General features: G+C 41.7%; 1 protein-coding gene across 1 annotated transcript; it reads right to left on the bottom strand.

The window, feature by feature from the left end:
* Positions 1-430: 430 nt before the first annotated feature.
* Positions 431-26757, bottom strand: WDFY1 (WD repeat and FYVE domain containing 1). The gene is made up of 12 exons (XM_035544503.2): positions 26534-26757; positions 19033-19100; positions 17951-18024; positions 16704-16758; positions 15173-15323; positions 12485-12597; positions 9960-10086; positions 8320-8425; positions 5881-5982; positions 5175-5305; positions 4055-4163; positions 431-3349 (listed from the first exon to the last, which is right to left on the bottom strand). Exons 1-12 carry the CDS (start codon positions 26668-26670, stop codon positions 3290-3292), a joined length of 1233 nt encoding a protein of 410 aa, XP_035400396.1. The 5' UTR covers positions 26671-26757; the 3' UTR covers positions 431-3289.
* Positions 26758-27276: the final 519 nt, after the last annotated feature.

Genomic DNA, 27276 nt, shown 5'->3' with positions numbered 1-27276 from the left:
ATTGTAGACTCCACTCATCCCATCCAACAGAGACTGGAATTTCCATAATACCTCAGACAGACCCAAGGCATCTCAGGGAAGGGGGGTTGATCCTCTGATACTCTATGTTGCAAGAAGCTTGGCATACCTCTGAAGAAGAACTAGATGAACCACAGGAGAGGTCTGTATGAGCTGGCAAGCAGGACACAGGATAGGGAGCACAGCTGTACACCCCTAGTTAGGACCATGCAGCAGTTGTTTGTCTCAGCTCACGTTTCACCACAGGCCTTTAAGCCCAGTGCTGTGGCTCATTCAGCTCCAACACAACACATCTGACAAGCCATCCCTCCAACCTAGGATTTGGACACGGGCTGTCTAAAGAAGGAGCCAGTGCACAGAACGGGAGTTGTTCATTCATAGAATTTAAGAAAAGATGGATCATCCAAATAGATTAATTGAGTATCAAGAAATATTTTATTGTACATGTAATCAAAGTTTTAAAAAACAGACAAGAAGGAGCAAGGGACAGATTTATCTAGCATCGCTTAATTATGCAGGGTACAGAAATACAACTAGTAAAGACGTAGCACATACTAGTACCCTTTGCTCCCCTTCCCTGCCCCAATGAAAGAGGTTATACAAGCAAGATTAGTAATGTTTCAAATCAAGCCTTCTCAGTAATTGCACACTTAAGCTGACATAGCTGAAATATGTTCAGTTTCATGAGAGTATGTGCCTTTGAGATAGTTGCTCATAAACAAAAACACTATCTCTTTAGTGGTTTGTAAGCATTACTCATTCAACACCAGGAGTATACTTACATGACTAATGACTTAGCAGCCGTAATTGTCTTGCTATAATCTGAACTGACACTATCTATAAGTATATCAATTATAGAAAATAGATTCCTTAGGTTTAACAATATGCAGTAGAGAATATATTTTCTAGTGTCAAAACCTTAATGTAAAATAAGTGGTTCTCAAGAAGCAGAGGAAGTATTCACAAGGAGGGGGGAAGCTGCATGCTGATCAGGGGCACATGGACTAATCAGAACTAAAAAAGCTGAAGTTCAGGAGTATCAGCTGCAAACGAATTACACCTCAGTATCATTGGTGTAAGAGTTTCAGAATGCCTGGTTTGGAAAAAAATGCTGTTCGTCCCACATCAACATTAATCTCACCGCTTAAGACACAACCCTAGATCCTCCTTACAGCACAGCAGTATCTTACATGGCTCTAGCTATGGAACTGCAGTTCTGCCTTACGTGCTGTGAGGAGGAAGACTTCTGCTCTCTTCCAAAACCACATAGGAAGAAGTCTGAAGGCAAATGCAGAGCATTATCAGGGCTTGTTCACCCCCTTCAAACACTCAGTTTCTTTCTTGATTTACAAGGCTGAAAGCCTTCAGAGCAGAAAGCTGTGATTTTTTTCCAGTACAAGCTGATTTTCTCTCAATAACTTAGAAATAAACCTTCACACACAAAAAAAGTAGCTATACAGCATGTATCAAAGGATGAATTAAATCAGTCTGACAAGTGCTAAATCCTGAACTGAAGGCAAGACAAGTTTTGGGATTCCCACAAAAGAGGGATTTGATTATTTTTCACTGGCCCAACATGGCTAGCAGGTCAAAAGACTCCTAGCAAAACTTCTGGAGAAGGGCCACGGAAAAGCAGACAATGTCAGCTCCAAAATAACAGTAACTAACATATTCTGGATTCTAATGCCCTTTTGGAGAGTATCAGCTTTTTGGCTTAAAATGGAAGTGAATAATGGTTTATTAAATATACCACGATCTTCATATATTTTAGCCTACAGCATGGTCCAATGCAGATTATTAGTGTCAAGTTAGACAACTAGGACTTGAATTCACTAACACTCATAGCACCACTTGATCATTGCTGCATTAAAGACAGTCTAACCCTTTAATCCTCTGCCAGAAAGAACCTATTACCTTTGACAGTTGCAAAACAGCACCTAACTCTGGGCCAGCTGACCTACCCACAGTTTTTGTCCTCACACATATGCACCTGTTTTCAGAGGAATCTAAATAGCTCTGACATATTACCTTAGCTTTCAAAGCTCTCTTTACAGGATTCAAATGCAGGATACTTATATGAACGATAGACCAATTTATTGCCAGTCTCATTAATTATTTCCAGTATGTGCCAACTGCAGTTGTAAAAGCCTCCCAGCTCTTCTTCATACTTCTCAGCTTTGAAATAGGAAAGGATCAATATAAGACTCAAGATTAACAGACCTAGGTGCTGCAGGGGGAAAAAAAAAAACAGATGTTCTGTACCTTAGTAATTATTGCTTCAGAAACTCTCAGTATTTATCAGGTTTTTAAGCAACAAGGCAGTATTTAAATTTATGCTGCATTTTAGCAGAGACAGGCTCCCTACCATTAAACAAACATCAGCCTTTCCACAGGAAAAAAGTCTCTAAGTTTTAGCTGGCCATTTTTTCTTAGCCATACCATTTAACAAGGCAGATTTGCTTAGCTTCCCATTCTAACAGCATTACAGAGTCGTCAGAGCATATGGCTCACACCTACAGCCTGTCTTTAAAGTAGAGTAGCGGGGCTGCATATTTTAGTAAGACCTACAGAAGTTTGTTAGCTATGCTAAAACTCTACTTAAGAGCCTTGAAGTGTTTGAAGACTCACCAACTACCTGAACAGTTGTCCCACAAAAGTGACTTCACTAGTGCCTGAATTTGAAGACAAACACTACAAGAAAGCCAATAAAGGAAATCTTGTATGATTAAAGGTTCTCTTACTATCTCATCTGAAAGAAGCTACCTGCCACTTTGAAGTATTTCCTCCTTCCATAGGAATAACCAACATACCTTTTGGAGGCAGTTTAGACGGTGACTGCTCAAAAGTATTTCTACAGAACTGCTTTTTGGAAGAGAGAATAAGTTACTTTACTACTTGCACAAATCGAACGTACTATGCTCATTTTACTCTGATAATGTTTACGCTACACAGTATCTGTACAAGATATATCAGCAGAGATAGCACATTGTTAACACTACATGTAAACCGAGAAACAACAGGTCCTTTCATCAAGGCGTCATATTGCAGGTAAGCCATTTTACGTTAGTCCAAGAGGCTGAACTTCCGCACCGAGGAAAGTCCTGGTGAGCCCAACAGAAAAGGTTTGCTCTACAAAGGTGACTGTCCATCCTGGAACAGCATCAGGAGAAGAATCAAGCAACCAGTGTTTGCGGTAATATTCTTAAGAAGGATTCCATTCATTCGGTGCATATTGCTGTACATAAGGTGCATAAACCTGTCAGGTATTAGATCAACGTGAAGAGAAGCCAGTTGCAAGGCTGCAACCAACTACTGGCGTCATGTCCCAGATCTGGAAGAAAGTATTGTGGAGAATTATATAGTAACAATATAAGATCTAAGAGGTATTTCTGTAAGAGGCATAGAAGTAAACAAAAATCTCCCTGTACATTAAGTAACAAAACCTTTTTAAACTAGACTTGATTACAACAAGTAGGTATACCAGCCTTACAAACCAACAGCCAAACCTAAGGCTCAGGAGTTCTCAGCAGTTCTCACAGGGCTGGTCTATAAAGCACTATGCAGTTTGTTATAAACATGCTTAGAGAACAACAGGAACAGCCCAGAACAGTCTCAGTTCTGGCACGCATGGAGGATGTATGGCTTAAACTCAGCAAGATTGGAAGTAAGACTGATTTCCATGTCATTGCCTCATAACCAGGGCTTTTAGTGGCAAATGCTCCAAGAAGCTCAGACACTGCACATTTCATCATGTCCACATCTTTAAGGCCACTAGCAGAATCTGCCAGTACTGATGCCTGCTTTGTTTGTCCTGAAGACACCAACAGTAACCATTTTTGACAGCTAGACTCCATGCTGTGGACTTACAGGTCATTTCCTCACTCAGCTGCAGGAAAGTACAATCTGGAACAAATATGATTCTTGCTGCCCACAACAGTCAGATTTATAGCAACAGTTGTCAGAAAAAAAAGTATACACAAACACCAGTTCTGTATTAAATATCTCTAATAAACAGAGAAAAGAGGTACATGAATACCTTCACAATCCGATCGCTTCCACAGGTGACCATTAGCCCTCTGGAGATGTCCATGGACATGTGTGAAATGTTGTGTTTTCCTTCATGAAAGGTTGCCAAGGAAGTACGGCTGCAAGAGAACAGGTCAAATGAAGGCCAGCCATTAGTTGAAGCTTGATGGCACCATTATAGCAGCGTAGAATGAACTTGCAAGAAAATTAAGCTGCTCAAATACTAATAAATCAGTCCTGAGAACTGCAGTGCCATAATAAAGGGGACAGAATTAAACCAGCAAATCATGCTAAGGCATTGCTTGTGTAGTTATACAGGTGTGACAATTCCTGGTCCTCCCCTGCATGTTAAAAATGTTACAACAGAAGTGGGACATAGTATAAGTAAATAATCGTATTTCTTGTTACAAAGTTAAGTTCAGCTACATTTTTATCTGCTGGCTACAGTGAGTCAAGTGGGCACAGCACTTCCCTTTCAAAAACAAAAGCAAACAACAACAAAACCACACAAAAAAAACACAAAACAAACAAAAAACACCCCACGTATCTGATTACTCTGGTCCTTCAGCACTCCACATTTCCAAGGTGACAAAACAGTGAGCAGTGAAGTGCTGTTGGTATAAAGATAAAAAGGGTGCTCCTTCATAGCCAAGAAGAGTTTAATAAGACAGCAAATTAAGTCTAACCCAATTTGCTTGCATGGGAAAAAAAATAACGTTGGGCTGTTGATAAACACTGCTATAGGAACAAGTCACAATAAGGATACATAAATTAACATATATACAGCCTGGTAGCTGTGATGCATTGCCAGCCACCTGTTTTAAGTGCAATCAATAGCCTTTACCTAAACAAAAATCTTGAGATGAATTTATCACAGCCCTAGATCTGGGTTCACGGAGAAGAAGAAAAACTAGATAAAAGAGTTGTAAACCTGCATCTGATCCAAATTCACTTGCAGAGCCAGTTGAGGTATTTCCATCATTATACTGCTTCGAGTGCCCAAAGCAGAGGTGGCCTATTAACAGAGTCAGCTTGGCACATTTGCACAGCATTAAGTGTCTATGTGGAGTAAGCACAGGTGTTTCTGCATCCCAGCAGCATTACTTTATTTATTACTCCTTAATACTCACTCTTCATCCTTGATTGACTCAAAACAGGAATCACAGACACGGACCTGGAACTCAAATCCCATGATTGGGTAACTTGACCGTTTGGTACTGCACTTGCCACACACTGCTTGCCCACATTTTCTGCAGTGATGCTTCAGGGAAGAGAAAAAAATCAATAAGCCACAAAAATCACTACATTGTACCACTTGACTATTTTACCAAGTGTTTGTTGAACAACAGCAACATGTAAGGAAGTCTCCTGTTGCTTCAAGCGAAGATCAAGGATTCTGGAGTTCTGAACAGTCTTGCCACTGATGGGTTTACTTCTGTATCCTTCCTGCTCATTCCCTTCTCCTTTCACAAGCTCCTTCTTGGAGCAGGGGAAAAAAGGGTTGGACAACCAACCAAGGAAAGGAGTCCAAGAGAGCCAAAAACACAGCCTTCATGCCTGTCTAGTCCATCTAAATAGAAATCTATTTGGAAAGCTTTCACGCTGTAACCCGGTAAGAGAAGGGCCACCACCGGTTCACTGAACTGCAGTTTGCTCAGTTACAGGGCATTGTGAAACTTCTTAGCGCTGCCTAGAAGCTGTGACCTCTCTATCAACTCTTGCTTCAAAGCAGCAAAAATACCAACAGTATAGAAGATCTAACAACATTAGCAGTTTTCTGTTTGCTTTTTGCTTAAGTGATGAAATACAGCTATGCACTCAAACCAGGAAGCTCACCTGTCTCAAGCCTAACGTCTTTGTGTCCCACATTTGCTTTATATTCCAGAAGAAAGGTTGTTCACACTTCTGACAGGAATCACTTTCTAGCCATTGAGGAGCCTACAAAACAGCAAGAGGCGCAAGTAATTAGATTTTTTCCCCCCTCATAAGCCAGCCAAGAAAGTTTGTTTCAAGAACCCAGAGCAGAGTTTTACTTGGAAAAGGGCCCTGTCTCAGCTCTGGATATTAAAAAAGGGATAGATTGCCTAGGGTACAGTACGTAGGAAGTTTAATACAAAAACAAACAAAAAAAACCACACCATCACCAAAACTACAGTGACTTGTTACCAAGAACTACAAACCTCCTATCCTTTTAAAGCCTACAGCAGTATGTGATGTTACTGCCTTAATAAGAAAACTAATTAAAACGTCTAAGGTATTAAACTTGCTGCAAGCATTCAAAGATTGCAGCTCTGGCTTCCTAGATGATTTCTAAGGGCTAATGTAATACAAGGTGTAGAAGCTACAAGGCAGTCATGCCCCTCTAAGGAGGGGTCCAGAAGTAAATTCTGGAAGTAACGATCTTTTCTGTTTCCCTAAGATTACAATTTAAATAATTAAATCATCCACATTTTCCATCCTGTCCACAGCTTCATTAAGCATCCCTTCTCCCAGCCACATATTCTTCTTGCCATAAATGGACTATGCCAAATGAAAATAGTTAAAACTTTCACACATTTCAACACACTTAGATACTTTAAGTGAGCAGCATCCTTTTAAGGGACAGAAAGAGTCAATAATTTTTTAGTACATAGGCTTGAATTAGAACGTGTATTTTGTGCAACTACGCATCTGATGGGGGACTCTCCCTAAAACCTGACACAAGAAAACTGGAACAACAAAGGAGTGTTTCTCCTCATTTCACTTACATCCATTGTTGACAGTACTAAAACAGTAGTATTGTCAGTTGTACCATCTCACCAGGAACACTTATTAATGCCAGATGACCAGTTCATAGACCTTCAGCCTTGATTCCACACCCTTCCTTCCCCCAAGCTAGTGGAATAAATTGTAAAGGGTGATAGCAAAGTCCAGCATGGGAGGTAGGGATGATGGAGGAGAACAGAGGAAATAAATTGACTCTCCAGCCAGTGAGACGTTCCATATTGCTTCTTTCTGTTACTTACAACAGCTGTTTCCACTTAACAGCATTTTTGAGAAGACAGCGATTTGACTTGCTGGCTCTCCCTAACAGAAGGGCAGGAGGCTCTCTTCCTATTCTTCTTTCCTTTTTTTTTTTTTAGGCATTAAACAGGAAATAAAACCCACCGCAACACTACCAGCACTATTACTAACATACAGCTAGAGTTGTCCAAGATCAATAGATCAATAGTACATCTGTCAGTGGAGTTATTGTTCCTTCTAATCAAAAAATCTATTTTATAATCTTACGTGCCTTAGTGCATATTTGAAGATACCCCTAACATGACTCGTTAGATAGTCCTTCAAAGACAGCATGTTCAGTTATGTTTTTCCAAGTTCTGAGACACCACAGCTGCACTAACTGCATTAGTTTAATTGCATTAAAACCATCTACTAATTCTTGCATGCAGATCCAGAAGAGAGAGAAATGGACACATCTTGTTTTCCCAATTGTACTATAAGCCAGTGGCTTGCAGACACGAAGATTCCTGAAGTCACTAATTCTGGAAGTCTTAAGGAGAGAGAGATCTTCATGCTAAAAACAACAGGAGCATCACATACAGCATTCAGCACATTCCAGGTGACACTTCAATATAGGTCAAAACAGTTTTTCATCTAAATAGGCGTATTTAAGGCAAAGCATTTAAGGGAAGGTTGAATTTTAAATACAGCTTTACGGGGGCAACCAACATTAACCCTTATAATTATGGTTTAACCAAACATAGTGCTAACACACATCTTTTTAGCTCCTGTGGTGGATAGGAATTGATGCAGAGAGAACATGCATGGCAGGCTCAGTTGGTGTGTTTTGGGGTCTTTAAAAAAAAGCTGTCTGAGGACTGAATCTCTACATTGTGAAATGCATCTTAAAAACAGCATCACTTCTTAATATGCTTTGAAATGAGTTGCGAATTTATTTCAAGACTTTTGAAGCACTGTCCTTTCATTTCTTTAGTGCAAAGGCTTGCCTACATCAGTGTTCCAGCGGCAAGGGCTGCAGCCATTCCAGACTGAACATGTCATCTCACTGAGATAAGCAGCTAAGTAGTGCCGAGCCTGTCCTGCACCTCTCATGTCCCCAAGATCTACCTACTACAATGCAGTACGGACAGCCAACAGAACAGAGCAGATTTTAGAGGTATCATTCAGCCTTAACGTTTCAGGCAACGTGAAGAAAAACAGACCAAGTAAAGCCATGTCAGCCTCCAAAGAGGAAAAATAAAAATCTATCTTTGACCTAGAACATGATCTTACCTCTTCCCTGCTGATATCCATGTTCCAAACAGCAATTCCTCCATCAGCTGAACAAGATACTAGCTGCCGTGTCAGCTGGATGTAGCAGATAGCCTGCACCTTGTCACTGCAAACAAAGCATATGCTATTTACCCACAGTCATTTAAACAAAGCTTAGTTTCCCAGAAAACCCTGATTTATCCTTGTAAAGCTACCTAGAATGCTAAAACTGATTTCTGAAACTGATTTCCAAACATTTTGTTAAGTCTACATAAAGCTACAAAGATGAGTGAAGGGATGCTGCCACGTAAGCCCTACCCTTGCGCCAGAACGTTGACTAGAACTTGCCAAATTCTAAGGCTTGACCAGAATACCAGAGGGACAGCTCCATGTTAACATTTGCTGGTGAAAAGCACTGGCAGTGAGCTGAGTGTAACCTGGCTCAGAGTGTGAATGCAAATACCCTTCTCTGTTGGCAAGGAGAGCCACTTATCAGAACAGAGACAACTGGAAAAATAAAAAGAAATATTTATCTCAAGATACATATAGAAAGCAGATGGAGTTTCCACTTTTGCTAATAAATCACAGTAAGTCTGTAGCTGCAAATGAAAGCATGCTTTCACCAGTAAGTTTAATTCTAAACAAAGAGTCATGGCAAAGTGAAAGTCAACTCTAAGAAACTAAACAAAGGATCTCAACAACATTAAACTGCTTTGCAACATCTAAGTTGAATTAGAAAAGCCATTCTGCTCCTCAGAAGAACTTACTTTCCCATTCAGTATGAAGTTTGATGCTAAGTGTGATGTTTGAAGAGAAACTAACAGTGTTTTAAGTCTTCAGCAGGACACATGATACAGCAGTAACAGCAGTATAAAGTCCTCCAGTTGCTGACGTCAGTTACTCTTTTGTAACCGACATTCTATTTTTAGGTCTTTAGCCATAAAACTAAATCCTCAAGATTAAACAAGAGTTCTAGAACTATGGCTATGAGTCTTGATCAAAGGTGGATGGAGGCATCTACGAATTAGACAAGAGGAGAATGTACTATACAAATACATCTTTGAACATAAACAAGATCTCTACCACCACTGCATTTCTAAGGAGCATATAGCTTCGGTGGTGAACTGCCTGTCAGACTGAATTAAGGCCCTAGATTTATGAGAGGCAGCTAGGTACTGTTGTCTCTCTAAAAATACAAAATTGATTAAATACAGACAACTAACTACATAATCCACAGAACAGCAGAGATGTGACATGCTTTTATGAAGTCCAGTGACCCACCTCAGTAATTTAGCCAATTAGTTTATCACCTCACAGGTCCTCACAAGCAACTCAGTGAAGTGTTTACGCAATACAGAAGCATGCAACTTTTACATAAAAGTTCAAGTAAGATGATTTAGGTCTTTTACCCATCTCTTTCTATAATCTACCTTTATGTTATGTTCTCATTATCCAACAAACACAACCAAAAAAGCTTTATCAGTAATGCTTTCCAATTACTAATTACCCTTCCTCCCCCTCAGAAGTCTTCAGTTCTGAAAAAAGCTTTCATTTTTCTTCATTATTCACAAAGATTCAAACATCTCGCCATGCTATTTGGTCTTCCTAGGACTCTGTGTTCATTACAGAATATGCAGGAAAGACAAGACACCACTACATACTGATGGCCCTGGAGCAGCAACGTTCGCCCCTTCCTTCCACCAATATCCCACATGATAATGCTGTGATCAGAAGCACCCGAGAAGAGCAGTCGTTGAACAGGATCCCACCACAGGGAAGTAATGCTTCCTAGGAAAGAACATTCTACAGTTAGGTCTAAGGGGGTCACTCCCCAGGCTATTAAAGGGAAACCTGACATACTTCCTTACTACAGTAACAAATGCTAGCCCTGCTACAGAGGCAAAAAGCACTGATAACAGAACAAAAACACCCCCGTGAAGAAAGAAAGCATAATTCAGAAAGTTTGATTTAGCAGTTTTCTGTCCCTTGTATTTCTGTGCTTGGTTTTAAGAGCTGGCAGGCTGCTATGTGACCTTTGGAAGGTAAAAAGCATTAAAGCTTGCCAAGCAGAGACTAGCATACACAATACAGTAAGTTCCTCAGTCAGTGGTTACTGGACAGAGCACAGTATTCCCAGGTAAACCAAGCCCCTTACACAACTATTTTTAACATTAAAATAGTTGGAAAAAGAAGCAAAGTGACTTTCGCTGGGAGTCTGTTAGCAAATTTGGATACCACATACTAAATTACGAGATGAGATTTCAGAAGGCCCGACCTGGCTGTGCCACTCAATAGTCAAAGAATTTAGCCATCTTACAGTAGGAGTCTTAAACTAAATCCCATATGCATGGTAACATATACGGGAGACAGAAGAAGTAACTTTGTCACTCACGCCACCTATAGTTTTTGTGGTTGCAGGAACATTTTTTCCCCTTACAGATATCCTTCCCTCTAAAAAAATCCTTCCGTTGCTCAATTGTCATCAAGAGCCTTGTTATTCTGAAAGCAAGATGAGTGGTAATTACAGCCCAAATCAATCCCTTCCAGTTCTCTCCAGCAAGAGAGTCGACTTGCCTCCTGTAGGACTATATTGTTTTCAGACTGACCCATTTGGGAACAGTTGTCTCAGAGAACAGCGGCCATCTGCTCCATAAAAAGCAGTTTAAATATTATTTCAGCATTACACAGAGCAGGCTATTAAGTGTGGAGAATTCTAGAAGATGACTGTCGAGTGACAAGCTCTAAAGCCATTTAAACTGCAGAGTAAACAGTGCTTGCTTATGAAGCCACAGTTAAGGCTAGAACTAGAAAACAAGCTGAAGTCAGGTTTTTAGTCTAGCACACACAGCCACACTCAGAACTAGCTACTGCTTAGATTTAGAGTTACCAGGCCTTGGGAATATCATGCAGATACTTGGGAGGGAAAAAGGCTACACAATCTGTTTTGCTTCAAGGAAAAAAAAGCCAAAGCTGTCTGCTATGCAGACAGCGCTGCTGAAGTAGGCGCTTGGAAGCTCGCTGCAACTCAGCAGATAAAATACATACTGTATGTAATGCCACGTCCAGAAATGCTGCTTTCAGACTACCAATACCATCTATCAAGGCTTTGCATTTAAATACAGACTGTTGCAAAACGTAGAGGTAAAGCAGGGCCAGGATAATTATTTTGCACTTAACTGAAGCAATCTGGAATTCTGCTTGATGAATGCAGATGATGCATTTATCATTGGAAAATTTCAATTTGCCTTTCCTTTTCAAAGCGAGCTTTGTCATTTTACAGTCATCTGCAAAGCAGGAGCCTACCCAGCTTACAAAGTCTACTCTATGCTTACAGCTGTTAGAAAAGGCAGCCTTTTCCAATGGAACAGAGTTTCATGACCCAGTAACTCAGCCCTACCCAGATGCAAACTAGTCAGCTGAATTGAAAGTTGCTAGTACTACATGAGAAGAGTTAAGTCTTATTTCTCTCAGCATATTATTAAATTATACATTCTTCTGTAATTTGCATTCTTCCTTACTCATTACTGAAGACAGTAGCTCTAACATGTTACAGACTACTTGGTTCTTCATCTGATATAAGGACTTCAGCTATGATACGCAGCATGAGACATTTGTTATCAAATAGACATTTGATTCTAGAAGGCTCTCTAGATTTCTTGCGTATAGCTTAGCTTCTGCTAAACACAGAAAAAACGTGAACTAGGGTCTCGTAATAGACTGATCAAAACAGGAGAGTCCTCGTTGGGAAGAATTAAGTGGCTTTTTAGAATCTAGATCTGGGCTTGCTCAAGCTATTTTAATACTAGAAGATCTCCGGGGGAGTGGGGAGGGAGGAAGGGAAGAGAAAGCAACACATTCTGGTCCTTTCTTTTCAGTGTTAAGGAAACTAAAGTTTTTAAAGGTGGCCATCTAGTGGATGACTTGTGCTTAACTGAATGCCTGTGTCTACCTTTATTTCTCATCTACAATAAAAATACTTGTCAGTGTATATAGGACTGAGATTTCCATACAGGAGGGATGCATCTGTTCTTTAAGAAATAGTACTTGTAGCTTTGAAAAGCTTTTGTAACTACTATGTCGCACTAGTTGCTTATTCAGTACCTAGCCTTAAGATGTGGATGTCCCATTCTGATATACATGGAGGTATTATAACCCGGGTCAAGTGGAATTAAGAGAGTTACTTTACCTTCATGGCCTTTGAGTGTTGTGATAATCGAGCACGTGTTCTGCTCAAGCTTCAGGAGAGTGATCTGTCCAGAATAATCACCAACAAATGCATAACGAGTTTCATAGTCATATCTGATCATCAGTCAAGAGAACATTCATTTGTTCTTAAAAATGTTTTAAGGGATTGAAACAGAGTATAGATGTCAGCTGCAAAGCCACAATAAATCAGAAAAGAACATGTTAGTATGCCAAATATTTATATAACTATGTCTAACCCGGATGGACACTGTAATAGTTCAGTCCTTTTTATTCCTCTCTTCTCCTCACCCTTCCCTGCATGTGGAATTAAGATAGTATGGAAAACAAGAGACAAAAGCCACTGGAGAAGCCATGAGATAATCCATTCCCTAGTTTAAGGCACACTAAGTAGATTTAGATCATTTCTGGCAGATACTCACAGAACACAAGATCTTCTACAAGAGATGCCAGAACTCCTTAGGCCACTTGCAATGCAGACCTACCATCAGTAACACCTCACTGGACACTGGGTGCTGTTCAGACTTAGACCAAATACCTGCTCCTATAAACTCTGTTTCCTAGCATGTTATAATGGTTGGTAACCCCAGGACAGGAAAACTAAACGCAAGGATGTCGACCCTCCATGGCTAGTTTACCTTACAAGTAGAAGTATACTCCCACTGTTCTAGCAAATGAAATGGTCTCTCCTTTTCATTAATGTTCTCTCCTCTCCACCTTCAGGTTTCCTGATGGAGGTCCTTGAGCACACTATCAAAGACTGTCAAAGTATTTGGAGATATCACGTATTTCAGAAAGAGTTCTTCCACGGAACACTGTCATAAAAGCCACAACGCATCCTAACACAGGATCTATTAAGATGTCACTTTTCACAAAAGCAATATACACCACAATGGTTTTCTGATATTCCGTTCTTGTTACTATGTGACTACTGTCTCCAAAAACTAAAGGATAGCAAGCTGGATGAAACCAGATCATTTGCTACTTTTAGATGACTTATGTTATTCAGGAAGTAAGCAAGAACTAAGAAAAAAAACACATAACTGACACCACGTATCCCAAGAGTTGAGTATTAACTCACCTGTCTTTCTGGAGCCACACAAAAACCACAAGCAGCTGCGAGCAATGTAGCCTATTCTCCACAACAGGAAAGACTAATTTTAAAAAGTCAGTGTGCCAAAAATCCCACCGTAAGTGAAAAAGCAGACATTTTGCCATCTATGACATTCTGAAATCTCTTAAGCATTCAGAATCTTGAGATAAACAATTCACTTTCAACAAATCCATTAAGTCCCTGAACACGTGATCCTTTCTTCATCTTGAAAGTTCATGCTAGCATTATGCCTGCTAATCCAGTAAAGACAACGTACTCTACTGTGTTTTTCAGAAGCTTACACACAGAATCACAGGATCGTTAACAAATAAGTCCTAAGGAACCTCCTGACAAGAGACACCAAGCATCTGGTACCCACACACCAGAAAGCTAGTTCTTCCAAACACAACTCAAAGGCACAACCAATTACAATGTATTTTCAAATGCCATGGTCTTCAGTGGGAATTTACTTTGATCTTGATTCTTTTCTCCATTTTCATAATAAACTGTTCTAGCTAACACTATTGTAAATACTAGAATACCCGTGGCATTCAGTGACTCTCAGAAGTTCTGAGAGTCTGAGTTCTCTCAGACTGTTCTGTGAGTTAGTCTCATACCACACACGCCAGTATTAACCCGGTTCTGTGCTACACTCAGCACGGTGAGCTGTGTGTGTAATGTTTGCAGGACACAAAACCCCTTAACTCTAGAACAAGGACAGCAGCAATGGGCAACAGTACCACAACACAACCCTGTCACCTCTTCAGTCAAGAAGGCAGGGTCTGCACAGATGAGACCTCAGAATGCTGGAGAGGCTGCTGGCAACCAAGCAGTTAGCTTTCCTCCTAGTTCCTCAGCACTCCACAAGCATATAGTAATTCTAGAGAGGTCTTTCTTTCTTAAAGAGATGTAGTTGATCTTTCAGACTTCGAACCCCACCAGTTCTACAATGTTATTGCCATTAATCCTTGTACACCAAGCCAGCGCCTCCAATCATCGTAGGGTCACATCTAAACTGCTACTTAGCAACTGATAAAAAAAACAGTATTAGGATTTAAGGGATTTAAGTCACGTTCAGAAGCTTTGACATATGAACTACAGTTTTAGCTACTGGGTTCGTCTTTTACACAGGGTAAAGAATGCCCTGAAATACAGCTGAAGAGACAATAGGAGTTCTTAAGCCACAAATGCTGCAGTTAAAAGCAATTTGCAGGAAAGCAAAGCACACAGACAAGTTAGTGCTAGTAATGAATTAAGTTTTGATGTACCCTGTAGCTTAAAGGTAGGACTCCAATGTACACTGGCATCTGTTGAATGAAGTGATTTGACAAGATGCAGACATCTCAAAATTAGGAACTAGCAACACCTTAAGACCTATAGCTCAAGGTCACAATTTCCCCTCTTCAATCTAACAAAAGCTAACAGAAGCAGAAGTATTTAACATCTCATCAAAATTAAAGTTTGCAGGCTTGCAAGAGATTTTAACTCTAGCTTTTTAAATTAAAAGGAAGGAACAAGTTGAGCTAAACGAACAAAACTTTTCCAGTTTCTAGGCAGCCATCGTTTTCAAAAGGATACTGTAGACATGAAGCCCAAGAGGTGAAATAATGTCTCCCCAGCATACTCCCACTCCTGGTACACATCCAGCTGACACACTTGTCATGACCAGTGCTGATAACCCACTCCGATGTCAGGCAGAAAATAATAGCAGATACTCGATTCTGATGAGCTGCGGGAAGAAAAAAGATTCTGGGTAGTTTTTCCTAGAAATTGACGTGATGTGTTCTTGTGTTCTAGTTCAGAGAGACATAGGTTGAAGATGCTATCTAAGCAATGCTCCAGGAAGATGTTTTTACCATCATATTGTACTTGCCTCTAGGCAAGTAAATTAAAAGGCTATCACTGTTCTCTAAATTAAAAGGCTAACATTGTTCTGTTTGGTATATGCCTGCTGAATAGCTTAAGTGAACCAAACACATCAGTCAGCTGACTTAAGCCTTTCTCCCACAGAGAGAGAAGTTGAATTCAGCCCTGATACCAAAGATACTCTGGTAAAGAAGCATGTAATCTCTCAGCTTCCTCTAGTTAGGAAGTCAGGACTTCGGGGGAATGTAACGAATCTAAAAAGCTTAATTGCTTTAAGTGCCTCTTTCCTGATCCCAAGGAAGCTATACTGAGATTCACTCTTTTAAGCACCTGAAAGCCTATCTAGTCCATAACATTCAAACCCGTACCCATGACAACCACCAAATCCCACCAGATTTTTCTAGAAAGCTGCCAGTAAGCAAGAAGTTAGAAGAGCTTTAGAAAGAACTTTCCCCTGCCCCACAAGATGCAATTATTTCTCTTGAATGAGCTGTCATCTACCTTAGGATAAAGGGAGACTTGTTGTTTTTAAGAACAAGGCTTTTTTCTTACAAGCAAGAACATTGCTTCTATCAGTGTTAGGGAGTCCTAGGACAAACTGCACTTTGTTCTGCTACATAATCTGTAGCCCTTAAGAGTCTCCTTCAGGCCTTCCACATTATTATTCCATTTTTGACCAGCAATCTTGCTTTGTATTTCTTTTAAGGATGCACAAATTCTGAAAATAACATCTCCATAAGTATTAGAATAATCCCTGTTCCCCGTGTACCAGAGAAATATGGTCTTTTTCATCCCTATTGCTCTCCCAAATGACAGAGAAGGCAGGGACTCTCACCTTTAGCTAGAAGTAATCTAGCCCATGGATTACAGAAAGCATGAATGGAACTTGCACCTATCAAGACACACCTTTAGAAAGCTCTTTCCCTACACATTGACGCAGTATAGCTATGCTATTTGAAGAGCAAAATCTGAACTCACCAGTTCTGGCTCATTAAATTCAATGCATCATTAGCCCGCACGTGTAATGATAATGACTGCAACTCAGACTCAGCTGACAGATGATTACTCAATAACAGAATATTTATCTTATGGCAGTAATTCCCAACTAAGTGACAACTGGAAGGTTAGTCAGATTTAAAGTACATTTGGACTTGGTTAATCTGTGACACTGCCCAGTTCCCCAAGCATTTCAGAACCCTCCCCTTCACACATATATTAGTGCAGACACCGGTTAACAGTTCACCTGGATAGGTCTTCACAAAGTTCATCTTATTGAAGTCCTCTGAAATATGAAACTCCTAAAACCAAAGTGGAACTGTTAGAAACAATATTGCAGTGACATAAGCAAGAGTGACACACAAAAAAGAGCAATAACCTCACAGAACAGAGTTTACATAGCAACAATATATCCTTACTAAAATCTAACAGTTTGTCAGGCTGGAGGCACAGCACACTGATATTACAACTGCAAATTACAGTTATTATAAGGAACTGCATTTTCAATGTGGAGTATGCTGCCAGAACTAAGTTTTCTGAATAGATATTATAAGAGATGAGACCTTATTTGTCCCCAGCAGGAACAAACAGAACTCCATCTTGCAGCATTTTGGATATAAGGATCTGAGACTTCATAATGAAGAGACAGATTTAAGTGAGAGAATTCTCTATTTGATCCATTAGACTTACTGAAATCTTAAAGTCTCAGTTTACTGATAGCTAACTACTTGTATTCCTGATGTTCATTTAGTATCTCGGCTCCTTATAGGAAAGTTATTTTGACCTTATTTTCATAGAGAAATGAATCAATTAAAACATCTGATAGTCACAGGATTCCTCTCCTTTGCCAAGGAGACGGGAAGAATACAAACACGCTTTCTGTTCCACTGTATGTATCCACTCCCCAGGAGAGGAAGAGAAACTACAACAAGAGCATAGCAAAGCAGAAAGAAGACTTCCCTGAAAGAAGAGATGGGAATACATTTCTCTATGCATGCAGAGGTAATGTCTAAAACCAGCCTTGCCTCTTGCAATTTTAGAGCTAGTGTTGAGATTTCCACATCATAAAAAGGTCTGCAGCAAAAAAACCCAGAGACGTGCATGGCTAGATACAGGCAGATCCACACTTCTGACCAGATGCAAGCTAGCTGCAGTTCACAAACCCTGTTAGTGCAGCAGCACAGCACTCCACTCAACTTAATGTACTCATCAATATAATTCCCTATGAAGTGTCATAATTTGGGCCCACTGCTACACTGTTGCCTAAAAGATTTCTTGAGGTTAGCTGGCTCACATCTGGCCAGAAGAATCCTTCTTTGCAGTCCTCCAATATGCATCTCATGTGCATTGCCAAGGAGTTCAGCTACTTAGTAGTAACTGCATTCCAAAAAGAAGGGAAAGAGAGCAAGTTAACAGCTGCCAGCAACACTTGGTGGTTGTGGGCAATCTAAGCAATTCTAATCTGCATTCTGAAGAAGAGTCACAGCACCTTACCATGATAGCTCCATTATCCTGGCCTACAAAGATTCGCCTGCTGTCATGATGATAAGCCATGGCTGAACACGGAGCTGTCAAAAAAAATAAACAAGCCCACTGAAGTTGCTTAACTTGCAAATTACAAGGATTAAAATAATATGATGTTTTAAACCAATACCTTCCTTTCCAACACCCTCAGAAAATGTGGCCTTAAGTGTTTTTAGAGATTTAAAGCCACAGGAAGGACAGTCTAGATATTACAGTGATCATGCTGCATAAGGACAAGCCCATCCCTTCGAACTACTACAGGCATACTTTATTTTGTAAAAGCTTTTTAGAGCACAATCTGAATAGTCTGTTTTGAAAACTGACAAATGGAAAAACTGCTGCAATTCAGGCCAACTATTAGGATACAAAAAAAAAAAGAATACAGTCGGCATTTTTAACCTAGATCCTAGGCTACTCAGATCAGTCTGAAGTTGAAAAGACAAATTACTTCAGAAACTGCCATTCCAAAGACCATCCTTTGTTTTGCTGCTGCTTTACTTTGCCATTGTGTGCCCTCTTTTTATATAGATGGTATGTCTCAAGGCAGCAACTCTACATAAAACAAATTATAGCAAAGCACCCATGCTAGGTGATGCTTAATACCGACACAAGATCCATGCAGAACTGAAGCTGCTACTCAGTACTGCTTTCTCAATAATCTAGATGTTTAAAAAATAATAATAATACATACATAGCTCAGGGAGCAGAGAATATTCTTACGTCTGGACTTTCAGCTAATGGCTTGAAAAGTTTACCTATTCAGTTGATGAGTTATATACCAGCATTGGAGACATCTTCAGCAGCAGATCCACACAGCTGTTTACCTGGTGAAGGATCTGGCTCTTAACATAATGCTGCCTTAGATCTCATCCACTACACACCTAGTTTTCAAACTAAAGTCTGAGCTAGTGCTGCTACAAAGTTCCCAAAATTAAAGGTTACCAGGTGAATGCAGTGGTTGAGGAAAGGGGAATGAGGTATTCCTACACAGCATGGGTACAAGACCCATGCTACACTTGGCCATCACTTACCATCTCCAGCATTTTACTTACATGACATGGTGTGATAGATGCTGGGCCAGTATTGTCCACTGTCTCTCTTCAGCCATACCCGGATTGTTCTGCATTGTGAGAAGAGTGGGGAGAAGACAGTTGTAAGTACATCCCTCCTTGCATCTGAACCAGTTTATTACTTAAATATCAGCTTCGCTCGCCTTAGCTTTTGCGCTACTCCAACATAATAGCTACAGTAGCAACATAACAGGAGTAACAGTACTCTGGCACAACCAGATGAACAGTACAGAGAATAGCCATCCTCGGATTCTGAAGAGCTTCCTTCAGAACTATTTATACCTTGACTTTCACCAAGTATGAAACAGAAACACAATTTCCGTTCACCTCAGAAATTGCTATGCATTGCACCCTTTTAATTCCTTTGAAGTTCTTGCTGATTTAAGTTGAACTCAAGTTGCAGACACTTTCATGCTTTGGCAGAGCAAACCACAGCTTGCTTTACAGTTGGTAAGTATTTGATATCATTTTAAAATAAATCTCAAAACAGTCCATTACAGACGTCTGAACTTCCGAATTTTTACAGCTTCTCTTTGCAGCTCCTCCTTCAGCAAGCCAAATACCAAATATTAGTAACAGAAGCACCTCATCCTCTAGGCCAGCACATTACTCCAGCACTTGACTGTCATCTTCATTTCCAAATAGTGACGTAAAGAGAAGAGCAGATCTGGTTTCATATCATTTCTTCTAAGCCTTGCCTCTACTTCCTCATGTACAAATGCTAAGGACAAGCACCCTTACTAGCACGGTTCCGTTGCACTGTTCCTCTAGCCTAAGTATGAGCAGGCTTGATTAGTCGGTCAAGTGGGAATTGAAAGAACTCTTATTGTAGACTTGAACAGCATGCAAAGGCTCCCTATAAACTGTTTTTAGTTTGCATCCTGCCCATATCAGGCCACAGATAAAGGAAAAACTATTGTGAGAACATTTAGTATTATACCACTGTCAGACTGAGAGGAAGGATACAAGAGCCTCTTGCAGAAAGGCATCATCAATTAAACACGTTCCTACAACAGACAGGTTTGAAGGGAATCTACATCGAGAAATTAAGAACACACATGTAGACAGTGTTAAGGTCAAGTCAACCTGAAACTTCCTCTCCAAACCATTGTTTGCTTTCTTTATTACTGTTTAAATTCAACTTCCTCATTCCTAAATGGAAAACTAAGTGATCTGTAAATACGTGTACCTGGAAACGCTTTCAAGAGACTTTGTGGAGGTGAGTTGTTCTATTTACTTTTAAACTACTAAAAAGGCTAGAATTTAAAATTAAACAACAACATCAAACTCAGGGACGGATTTGCTAAACCACACCAGATCACTATTAAGTGCTTAACAAAAAGAGCACAGAAGACAACAGGTATCTTCTATCAGGACCAGAACTTTTCAGAACAGGCTGAAGATACAAAGGTAACACTCTGCTTTTGTAATTCATCTTTTCTTTAAAATACCATTAAAAAAAATAAAGCAGACAATACCCACCTTTAATGTACTACTTTCCTCTTCTAAAAGTTGAGATCAATGCAGCTGAGTACACACTGCCCCAAAATAATTAAGATTTTCAGCTGTTGAATCAAGTCACTTTTCCACCAGATCAGTGGCAAACGTACATTACTCCAGCCCATTAAATATTTTGCATCAAGGCCGCCTCTTAAAAACCATCACTTCCTCCTTACTATATAATCCATACCCTGCCTCACGGTAAAAAAGCTAACACTTCAGCTGCCCTTTCTAAGATGAGAAAAGGTAAGGACGGTGCTTCCAAGTCATCCTCACGATACAAATGCCAGTGGTAGTAGGGGTTAGCACCTGTTGATTTTTAACCGCTTTTTAGTCTGTTTTTAAAGCAGTTTCATTACACTCAGGCTGTCCTGAACATTTCAGACAGTAGCTTCCACCCCTACTAATTCAACTCTTCTACTTCTAGCCAAAATCATGTAATTATTTTTGCTGTAAACAGACTAAGAGTTGCCATAGCAAGCGACATAACGCATTGCTGATTTTCCCAAAGTAAGCCTTCTTTCCTCCCAGCATTTTGGTTGATTACACTGGGCTAGGAATTAATATGAAGGAAACAATGTGCTTTTCTAAACAAATCATTTCTGGGAAGTATAATTTGTGCAGTGACCATTAACAATAGTCACTAGAGTTGACGGTCTAAGCACAGAGCTGCAAAAGCTTGCAAAATTAACTTCTGAAAGCTTCTTATTTTGGTTTAAATAAGATTTACACTTTCCTAACCTCATGCTCGCAAAGATAAGCCGTTAGATAGCTTTATATCTGATTAGATAAAGCTCTGAGCAAACTTTGAAGAGATTGCTTCATAGCAGTTGACTATTGGCCTGTGTCAAGACCCCACTTCTCCTCCTCAATTTTTTCTCCTACAGATCTGTAGCTGTGGTGCATCTCCTTTTGCTTGGAAAATTAATTTGTGAAATAGCAGTTCCAGCTTAAAGAACGAGAAGTCCTCCAGTAATGCTACTTGCACAGTCTCCTTCTACCATGAAGGTATTTTATTGTGAGAACCACCAAATCAAAATCAAACCAAGTCTTTAGCACTTCTCAGAACTCGGTTTTTATTTAATGAATGGGCTCTGTGCTCAATACCAGAAAAGAACTGGCTACCTCTCACCTTTCCTTACACATTCCCTACGAAGGGCCTAAAAAGAAGCAGGTTTGTTTGAAAGCAGTCTCGACATGGATGTGAAAGTGTCAAAAGCCATTAAGGATTAGAGATAGAAACATACCCTTTAAATTACGAAAGACTCAGACGTTTGAGAGCGGCAGGAAGTACAAAAAAAAAAAAAAGGCCTGCAAACTCCCCTAACATTGATTATTGAAGCAGAAGTTGGTGGCAGCTGGATAGCATGCACGTTCATAGAAGAGTAATTCAGATTGTTTGTTTTAAGGTGATATAAAACACGCACAAAAACATCTTGAAGCAATACTGAATGTGGCCTTACCAACTTCTAATGATTTTCATTGTTTCCCAACTGGTGTTTCATGGGCAGAACAAATAATCACCCGACAGTAACAGAGAAAAAATTGTGGGGCTGAGAGGGGAGAAAACCCTTCAGCAAACCAACAGTATTTGAGGCTCAGGCAGCATAAGCTGCCCTCTAAAAGCCAAATGCATACGTCAGGGAGGGAGAAGTGATGAAAGATTAGCAGGCAAATCCAAACTTGTCCCAGTACAGACACACAAGTAGTGTGGAGCTACGCTAGCCCTATCTTCCCAACACCTTCATACCGCTCAACTGCTTTCCTACCTGAAATCCATCACTCCCAGTTGTTTTCCCAGGAGGAACAGAAGACTGCATTTTCCTGGCAGTCAAAATAAAGTAGAAGTGTGTGGACTGCTATTGACTCCGTTCCCAAAACAGCATTAGGAATCTGATTTAACCACAGTGCAACGCAAATTCAAGGACACTGCTTGCAAATCATGTTTTTTGTCCATTTCCACCCACTAAAGCATTAGTTTTGACCAACATTTAACTTCCTTAACCAGAAAAAACACTGCTGCAATTTAAGCAGAGGTTCAATGCAACAGCAGCTGCTGACAGTCACAGAGCACCCACATGCAGCTACGCTAGCGACTCCGGAGATCCTGTCAGGCTGCTGCAAATACCCTACCTTCGCCTCGTACACCAGCGTATCACCCTTCAGCATCCCCAGCTGTGGCTGGGAAGCGCGCACCTTGCCTTAGCTATTTGCTGAGAACAAGGCTCTTAAGGCTTAAGGCTAAGCCCAGAGACTCGACTGTGCCACGGACCTGTGCAGCCCAAGCCAGCCTTCCTCAGGTGTGTGAGCAGCCAGCCCCAGCCCAGAGCTGGCCACCCAGGCCGAGGGACGCACCGCAAGCTGCTCCAAGCACTGCCCAGGAGCTGGGGAGGCCACAATGCCTGCACAGGCCCAGAGATCACGATCCTCACCAGCTATCTTCTGAGAAGAGTTCATAAACAGCAAGTTTCCTACTGAAAAAGTAGGTACTCCTGCCTCCTTTTCAGCTTCAAATCCTTTTTAAAAAGCCAGATGTTTATTAGTATTCACAGATCTGCTATAGTATCTTTTGGATCCTCAAAAAAATAATAACAGAACCATTACTTCTTACTGTAGAAAATATCACTTAAAGTAGAAAAAACTCCAACTTTTCTACCAACATGATAATCCACAACATTCCCAGAGGATGTTTGCACACCAATGTTTTCCTCGCTACTAACTTGTAAACACATTCTTCTCACTGGTTATTATGAAATACTTGCCAGCCTTAGCTTATTAAGATTTAATCAAACATACTTTGGCCCCACTCTTTTAGCATACTGCTCACAGGGGTTGTACATAGCAACTCTTCTGCTTCCTGAACTCCATATTTGCTTGCTGCTAGCAGCACAATCTGTTATGCAGTATTAACACCTACGCCCCATTTTTATGGAACACACAAGAGAGCAGAAAGTTTGATAATATGTTCAACTGTAGGTGAAGGATATGTGAGCGAGTAGGCTTTGATGTACTGTGGGAGTATCTCAGATTAGAGGCAATACATTGCAACAATGTCTGGAAACCTGAAAATCCCAGTAAACTCCCATACTAAGGCACGCTGCAAGCATTTAGCCTCCAGAGTCCAAAGCTACTCTTGGAAATTAACACACACCAAAGACAGACAACAGCCCCTGCTCCCCTCGCACAGCTCTGTATCTGACACCAAAACGTGCCCAGATAAAGATGCAGCTGTATTCTCAGCTCCCATCAGCACAACCTAAGCATGCAGACTGCTAACCTTCAACGTTAGACCTTGAAGGGTAACTACTGGCATTGTCTGCTACAGGGCTCTGCAAGCCTGCACCACGGATTTCTGTTCAGGTTCAATTCAGATATGAACTCTTTAGCAATTGCTATTTCTCACATCAAAAACTCCACACAACCACGCTAAGACTCAACGCATACTGCCACCCAAAAAGCCAACTTCACTCTGCGCAGTACAAGGTAACAGGACGATTGCACCTACAGGATGAATAATGAAAACGTTGCTCAGCCTCAGCCCAAACCTGCCATCCAACACATGCTACAGAAAGTTACTTCAGCCGAGAGGGAAGAGACCAAGACCGTCTTACAGCCAAAGCAAGAACCTGCCTACCGCACGCGGGTGTCACTGCTTGCTGCGAGCTAGGTGCAATTACTGCACGGCCTAACAAGGAGCCGTGTGTACTGTCGGTTCAAAGGGTCAAGATTTAAATCCTGCTGATTTTACACAGGCATTAGTGCAGTGCAGAAAGCTGTTTACCTCTTTACAAGGCAGTGCATTTTGAACCCTAAGAAGTCCTACTAAGTTGCAGAATCAAACTGAGGAGGCAGGTGCTGCTCCCTGTGGTCTCTGGAACCATGAAATTCAGAAAGTTTCCCTTAAACACCCACCTTTTGTATGCACATCACACAGGGTGATGCGCTGCCGTTTAAGGCCATGACAATATTTAATACCTCAACATTCAATTGTACAGTCTGATGAGCACGTACACCTTTAATACTCAAGACCCTGTTAATGCTGCGCCAAATGCTTCCAGCACCCTAAAAACTTGGGAAAGACAACCAAGATACCTCCCACGTACCAGCGGCTGGTGGTATAACCAATTAATATTTGCTCAGGTCCTAGAGTTACCACTTAAGAACACGTCTTTGAAAGTGCCCATTACAACAGGCACCCAATCTGCAGAAAATAATCCTCAGGAAGAGAAGCCTGACTCCAAGTACTTCAGAAAAATATTTTCAAATAGCCTTTAAACAACATAAGGACATCTTTGGCTTGATTTATCCCAAACTTACAGCATTTGTACTCCAGGCTTTTGGAATTCAGTGATGAACTTTACTCCCAATAACTGATAACTCATTTAAGAATTAAGCATGCTAATCTTCCAGAAAAAAAAAAAAGGCCGGGGAAGAAATCCAATTAGCCACTTTAAGAACTGTGTTTACATTTTATTCACCCCACACACACTAAATAGGAACCAAAAGCAGAAACTACTTAAGTCTTCCTTCTGCCAAATTGAACCACTTCTACTGCTTGTTTTCTAGAAAGTTCAACTGGCACTTAAAAGCAAGTAATTCCTAGCATGCCAATGAAAAATAAGTTCTCACCACCTCTCCACCGAAGAGGAGATAGACCAGAACTTCCTGATTTCTCAGCAGTGCTGATAATCAGCTTGAATAACACAGCTGTATCTTCATATTTTTAATAGCAGATATATGTTGCCAGGTCACTGAGAATCATCATAAATTTGATTATTTCTACCTTATCCGTATAGGAGCATCATACCATACCCTATACAGACTTGGTAGCTTTAATACCAGCTACTGATAGACTAACAATATCTGGTGAGCTTCATTTATACCAGGGCAAGCGTGCACTTCACCTGCCCCACTCCCACACAAAGCCCGGATGCCCTGGCTAACGGCGAGCTTATAAAGTCAGCGTGTGCTGCTGCTAGCTGGCCTGTTTGCTCTTTTTGACCTAACGATAAATGCTATATTTTATCAGTTCAGGTGCAACCACAACTCTGCTGAACTTCAGCCCTCAAACGCTACTGCTTCTCATAGGGTCAGGCTTTTCAAATGAGACTTCATGCAAAAATAATGCAAATTCAGATACTAAAATAGTAAAAGAATCCAACCACTAAGTTACTTGTCAAAGAATGCACGTTCATGCTTTTACGTGCTCCTTTCAAGCGTTGCTACAGTTTTTGGACAGGAGCTCTCAAGCAGCTTCTCCTACCCCTCTTCACAGTTACAAGTCACTTCCCACACGGCATGTGGGAAATTCCAGCTGTCACCACTCCCGTGCAAACCACTCACCCTTCTCCTGTGCCACAGTCCCCACTGCTACCTGCTTCCTTATTTCCACTTTCATTTGTCCTGAATAACCCCTTAACGACATTACCAGCACACGAAACACCACAACAGCTAAGCGAGCCGGCGCTGAGGACCGGAATTATGCTCTCAAGATGGTTTTTCCACGCAGCCAGGAAGCATGGTCCGCACAGTTCATCATCGTCTCTGCCCCTCAGATCTGCCAACTCACTCCCTGAATTATTGCGGCCAGAAGGAAGCAGGCTACAGACCTTCCGCTCCGGCCATCGGAGCGGGGTTGTTGCGACTGAAGCAGCTCGGGGAGCTGCTCCTGAAGGACAGGGACATCAATAACTGATCTAGAAGAGATTCAGCCAGCGCAGCTAAAGGCAGAGGAAAAAACACGCCTGAGTTTTCGGTTCTGTTCACAACCGCCACACACCCCCTCCGGACACCTAACCCTTTCACGCTAAGGAGTTTAATTCCCCAGGCGCTCCGCAGGGGCCGCACAACCCGGCAGGAGATGCCGGCGGTGAGTGTCCCTGTCAGGGGCGGCAGCCGTCCCTCTCCCCGCCACCTCCCGGGGGGCTGCGGGCCTCGGGCGGGGACGAGCGGCCCGGCCCCGGCCCCGGCCCCGACCCCACACCTGTCCTCGCTGGCCGTGATGACCCCGTCCTCCTTGGGGATGAGGAGCGCGGCGCTCACGGCGTCCTGGTGCCCCTCCACCTTGCTGAGCAGCACGGGCCGGCTGCTCTGCGGCCGCGAGTGGATCTCGGCCGCCATCTTGCCGCGGCCCGGCCCGCCGCCGCCGTAGCGCTGCGAGGAGCGGCGCGGCGCCGCCCCGCCCGGCCGTATTCTCTAGAGGAGAGCGGCCGCCGGCAGCCCCGGCGCGTTCCGCAGCGGCCGCGCAGGGGCCGTATTTCGCCGAAGAGCGGGAGCGGCGGGGCTGCCATGAGGGCGCCCCTCAGCCCCGCTGCCCTGGCAAGGCTGCAGCAGGAGGGTGTGCTGACGGGGCCACCGGGCCGAGGGAAGGACGTCTAGGCAGGGGAAGGGGGGTTAGCTAGCCTTATAACCCGTGCTCAGCTGTAAGCCCTTATCATTCACATTCTTAAGCAGTCAAAGGGTGCTGGTTTTACCAGGTGCACTAGCCATGAAAGCGTTCTCCACATATTTGGTTAAGCAGCAGCAGCAATCCTCCTCTCCTCTTTTTTTTTTTTTTTTTTTTTTTTTTTATTACACTAATTACTGTGACAATCTACCCACGGGTGCTCAAACCCTTGAGCCCAGTCAGGAACCAAAGCTCTTCCTCCCGGGGACTGGCCACGGCTGCCCACCCATACTTACCCCAAGACAGAGATATGGAGCCTGATGCCAGGCCCAGAAACTAAA

The sequence above is a fragment of the Cygnus atratus genome, chromosome 9, assembly GCF_013377495.2.
Source record: "Cygnus atratus isolate AKBS03 ecotype Queensland, Australia chromosome 9, CAtr_DNAZoo_HiC_assembly, whole genome shotgun sequence".
Lineage (NCBI taxonomy): Eukaryota > Metazoa > Chordata > Aves > Anseriformes > Anatidae > Cygnus > Cygnus atratus.
This window is presented reverse-complemented; position numbering and strand designations above follow the sequence as displayed.